Source organism: Vigna umbellata, chromosome 8, assembly GCF_029865625.1.
Source record: "Vigna umbellata cultivar VRB3 chromosome 8, Vumbellata_1.0, whole genome shotgun sequence".
Lineage (NCBI taxonomy): Eukaryota > Viridiplantae > Streptophyta > Magnoliopsida > Fabales > Fabaceae > Vigna > Vigna umbellata.
The window spans coordinates 20,903,819-20,908,165 of record NC_142172.1 but is presented as its reverse complement, the minus strand read 5'-3'; the positions used below and the strand labels follow the sequence as shown (position 1 = coordinate 20,908,165).

At 36.2% G+C, this 4,347-nt stretch overlaps 1 protein-coding gene across 2 annotated transcripts; it reads left to right on the top strand.

Annotated features, from left to right (window-relative positions):
- The first annotated feature begins 799 nt into the window (after positions 1 to 799).
- LOC148194234 (nuclear transcription factor Y subunit B-1-like) lies at positions 800 to 3,567 on the top strand. 2 transcript variants are annotated; one of them, XM_088096793.1, is made up of 6 exons: positions 800 to 950; positions 1,087 to 1,317; positions 1,416 to 1,545; positions 1,882 to 1,956; positions 2,068 to 2,118; positions 3,227 to 3,567. In XM_088096793.1, the coding sequence occupies exons 2-6, from the start codon at positions 1,100 to 1,102 to the stop codon at positions 3,272 to 3,274; spliced, it is 522 nt and encodes a 173-aa protein (XP_087952919.1). In that variant the 5' UTR covers positions 800 to 950; positions 1,087 to 1,099; the 3' UTR covers positions 3,275 to 3,567. The 2 variants fall into 2 exon arrangements, with proteins under 2 accessions (XP_087952919.1, XP_087952918.1); XM_088096792.1 differs by having other exon boundaries at positions 1,882 to 1,965.
- The last annotated feature ends 780 nt before the right edge of the window (positions 3,568 to 4,347 follow it).

Genomic DNA, 4,347 nt, shown 5'->3' with positions numbered 1-4,347 from the left:
CCACTTTTGATGTTGTGTATTACATCCATCATCAACATTGTTCCCGCTAAGAGAAAGGAGATGAACAAAGAGGCGAGAAATGAGAAAATAAATCAAAACTAAGCTCCACTCATACTTTCCAAAAAAGGAATTGAAAGGTATGATGGAGAATTGAAAAGTTAAAGTCTGAATAATATAAAAACCTAAAAATTGGATAGGTGTCACAATATGAAATAGGAATAAAATGATATTATCTTACCTCGTTCTTAATCTCCAAATAATTTAATAGAAACAAAAATCTTACAAATCCACACCTTATTCCATCATCAATGTCATTCTTAATCTCCCAAAACAAAAATTTTACGAATCCACACCTTTACTTTTGCTGTTATGTATTTATTGCATCCATTATCAACGTTGTTCTTGTCAAGAGTTAGAAAATGAACAAAAAAACAATAAATGAGAAAATACATCAAAACTGAGCTCAAAATTGAATAGGTTTCACAATATAAAATAGGAATAAAATGATATTATACCAACTTATACAGACTAATAAATGGTTAAGATACGATGATAAATTAACTAACATTAGATCCGTTTTACGATAAAAAAAATATCTATTAAAGGAGAAGTAAAATTAGAAATGATAAAAAAACCTAATTTGAGGAAATTAGATATGGATGATTGTATAGTATTGTTTTCTTAGTTTTATAATAAATAATAAATAGTAGCTGTGATAAAAATAAAAATATTGGTCTCGAGAAAAGGGAATAATGTAATGATAATATTATAAGAATTATTAGTGATATTTTTTGGGGAAGTATAAAAGCAATGGGAGAAGCGGAAGGAAGGGGAAAGAAAAACGAACGGTGGCGATAGAAAGGCAGAGTCTGATCTCCATCGTCTCCTCACTCCTCTGTTCTCCAGCGTCCATTTCCCGCGCCAATCACAAATCACATCACATCACTCAGGTACCAACACCTCACCACCACTTCCCCTTCTTTTTCTTTTCCATTACTTTTTTATTTTCCTCCCTCTCTCTCTCTATCCCACTCTAGGGTTTTCCTTCCCCCAATTTTACCATGTTTTTCCACCGTCTCCCATTAGGGTTCCGGAGACCATGGCCGATGCTCCCTCGAGTCCAGGCGGTGGCGGTAGCCACGAGAGCGGCGAGCACAGTCCCCGCTCCAATTTCCGCGAGCAGGACCGCTTCCTACCCATCGCCAACATCAGCCGCATCATGAAGAAAGCGCTTCCCGCCAACGGCAAAATCGCCAAGGACGCCAAGGAAACCGTGCAGGAATGCGTTTCCGAGTTTATCAGCTTCATCACCAGCGAGTACGCTGCTTCTCGTTTCTCACTCGCGCTTTCATTTTTTATTATTTGGATTCACTTAAGTGCTGAATCAATGACTGAATCGAGCAAATGTTTCTCAGAGCTAGCGATAAGTGCCAGAGAGAGAAGAGAAAGACCATTAACGGCGACGATTTACTTTGGGCTATGGCCACTTTAGGTTTCGAGGAATATGTTGATCCGCTCAAGATTTACCTTGCCTCTTACAGAGAGGTAATTTTAGTTTACATTTATTTACTTGTGTTTACTTTTTTGTTTTCGGTTAGTCAATTAGTCTTCACCGACAAACCTGTAATATGTGTACATCATTTGTAGATTGATACTTAATTGGTTATTGTACATCATGCTGTTCTAGATTCTTGGGTTTAACACTGCTTTTCACTGATGTTTTTGTCCCTTTTTTGTTTCTCGTGGCCGATTGTGAATGCGCAGATTGAGGTAATTTCAATCTTTGATAAATAGTTATTGCGCTTTGTCATTTTCTTTTCCATTTTGTATGTGTGTATATACATTATGTTCTTTTTATTTATAAGCTTGCTTTTGAACCAGGGTGATTCAAAGGGTTCGGCCAAGGGTGGAGAGTCATCTTCTAAGCGAGATGTTTATCCTAATCCTAATGTCCAGGTGGAGAATGTAAATACATGCACTACTACTGGTTGTGTTACTGGAAATATTCTTTGAATACATAATGACATTGGCATCTGATGTTGGATTGTTTTGTTGTGGAATTGACAGCTTGCTCATCAAGGTTCTTTCTCACAAGGTGTTAACTACACGAATTCTCAGGTGATTGATTACTCTCTCTTATGCAATGTATCCCCTTTTTTCCTGAGCTTGGGGCGTAGCATTGATAAATGAAGATGGCGATATTTCTGTTTAATCTGACATGAGTGCAATGTTAGTATGAGATGTTGATCCTTCATTCACAAGAAATACTATTTATATTCCCTTTTCCTCCTTATAGCTTCTTTATTTGGAGCTCAATTTAATTAGTTTCTCATTATGCTAGCTCTAGTACCATTTCGGATTTACCTTTTGGAAATTTGAAGGCGTGTAGCAAAAGAGGGGTCCCTCTTAATGGCTGATAACTTGATTATGAATTATTTACATGAGTTCTGTTCAATTATCTGTTTCTCTCCTTTCTTGACTCTCTAATCCTTTTGATTTATAGGTTGTTCAATTCAATTTGTGGCCTATCTTAGAATACTTCTATTTTTTCTTACTATAAACATGAAAATGTAAAATTTTGGGCATTGGAAACTACTAAACTAGTCTTGTTAGAATTTTCCCACCTTTAAGAAATTGTACCCCTGCTAATTATTGAATACATTAAAGCTGTTAAGGCCCCTGTAGTATTTGAAGTTTTTCTTTGCAATTTTTGCATTGGGAATGAATTAGGTCTTTTGGGGTCTTGTATTGGTGATGGGGTGGTAGGTTTCTTTAGTGATTTCCGACCCCAAGGTAGGGTGGTAGTTTCACTATGCTGTCTTTGATAAAGCATGTACATATTTTCAAAGGTAGTGCTGTAACATTATGCAATTTACCTTGGTTATTACTTATAAATGAGATTGTATGTGTCCTGCTAGTTCATGGTAAAAGTATGCACTATTTTAAAAAATTTCTGGATGTGAATCGAGGTTGTAGATGGAATATCTTTAACTAAGCTACAAGGTTACCTTATCCCCCAAGAAGTTAGATATATCGGACTTGGCTACCTTGTAGAAACGATTTAAACTGAATTTCAAAGCAGGGATTTTCAGTTCTTGAAATAAAAGATATGAAGGCTATTAATAAAGCGTGAATCGTGACATTATATGGATATTTTTTCTCTAGTTTGTGTAATGTTAACTCGAGCAGCATGTTTATGATATTGAATTTCTGTTCTAATTTTCAGCCCCAGGGTCCACCACATATGATTGTTCCCATGCAAGGCCAAGAGTAGACATTGGTCTTCCTGAAACATGTGTGATCTGAATGTCGGTGAAGCTTTATATGTACCCCTTGGCATACTGAATGCATTTTGTCTTATCTCGATACTGACATAAGGGGATGCTGGTTCCTGAGACCAGATAATATTTATTAAGGCTTGCATTTATCTTTGGAAAAGAATCATTATTCATAAGTTATATTGTAAATGCTGGATCAATGCTTGTTTTATTCCATCAACAAGCGCCCTTGCAAAGACTGAAGTTGTAACTGATTGGAAGCATAAATTGGTATTATTCTTTCCCTTTCCATTTTATCCATCGGATGATGTTTCTATGTTTAAAACCCTTTCGTAGTAGATTTAATCGGATCATACACTAGGCGAGCTTTAGCTTCTCCTATCTATTTTACATGAAATGTATATTTCCACTGACCAAGGAATTCTGTGAGTTGACGTAAATGATTGCGTTAAATCCAAACTCTGAATCCTTCTTGAACTTGAATAAACTAGTTTTTATTTTTGGTGGAAATGAAATTGTCAGATTTTATTTATCTTTTCGACGGAAATAATTAATGTTCACTGGGGTTTGCTGACTACGCTGACTACTGCAATTATTTTTCTGCTGGACGAAATTGGCTGCCATCAAATTAAGTCATGCAATGTAGAATACTCAAGTTTAAAATAAAGGCTTAATACCTCTTTTGGTCCCTCTTTATAAGGGCAATTTTCAAGTCCGTTCTACCTTTTTTAAAAAGTTTAATATGGTCTCACATTGGAAAAAAAAGTGTACAATTAAATCTTTTTTAGTCACGGTGTTAAATATTTAACGATCCAGCTGACAGTGCGAAGTGATCTGTGCAACATGGCTATTTAGGTTCATAACGTGGCAGTGATAGTGTTTTTCATTAAAGTTCACATGGCAGTGGCAGTGATTTTCATTAAGAGGGGTTAGGGTTTGGTTTCCTCCCAATTGGTCTTTTAGGATTGGAAAGTGTTTGGGGAGACATAGGAATGGGTTCCCAAGGGTGTTCTTCGTTTTCGAAAAGCTGGGCTAAAGGATCTTCTTGTTCGTCCCATGGTGGTGCTTG

Excerpts from the sequence above, each read along its gene's own strand:
- LOC148194234 (XM_088096792.1), top strand. The coding sequence starts at position 1,100 with ATGGCCGATGCTCCCTCGAGTCCAGGCGGTGGCGGTAGCCACGAGAGC. Across the intron at positions 1,546-1,881 it reads ACCTTGCCTCTTACAGAGAG|GGTGATTCAAAGGGTTCGGC; the intron begins GTAATTTTAGTT and ends CTTTTGAACCAG. Across the intron at positions 2,119-3,226 it reads TTAACTACACGAATTCTCAG|CCCCAGGGTCCACCACATAT; the intron begins GTGATTGATTAC and ends TCTAATTTTCAG.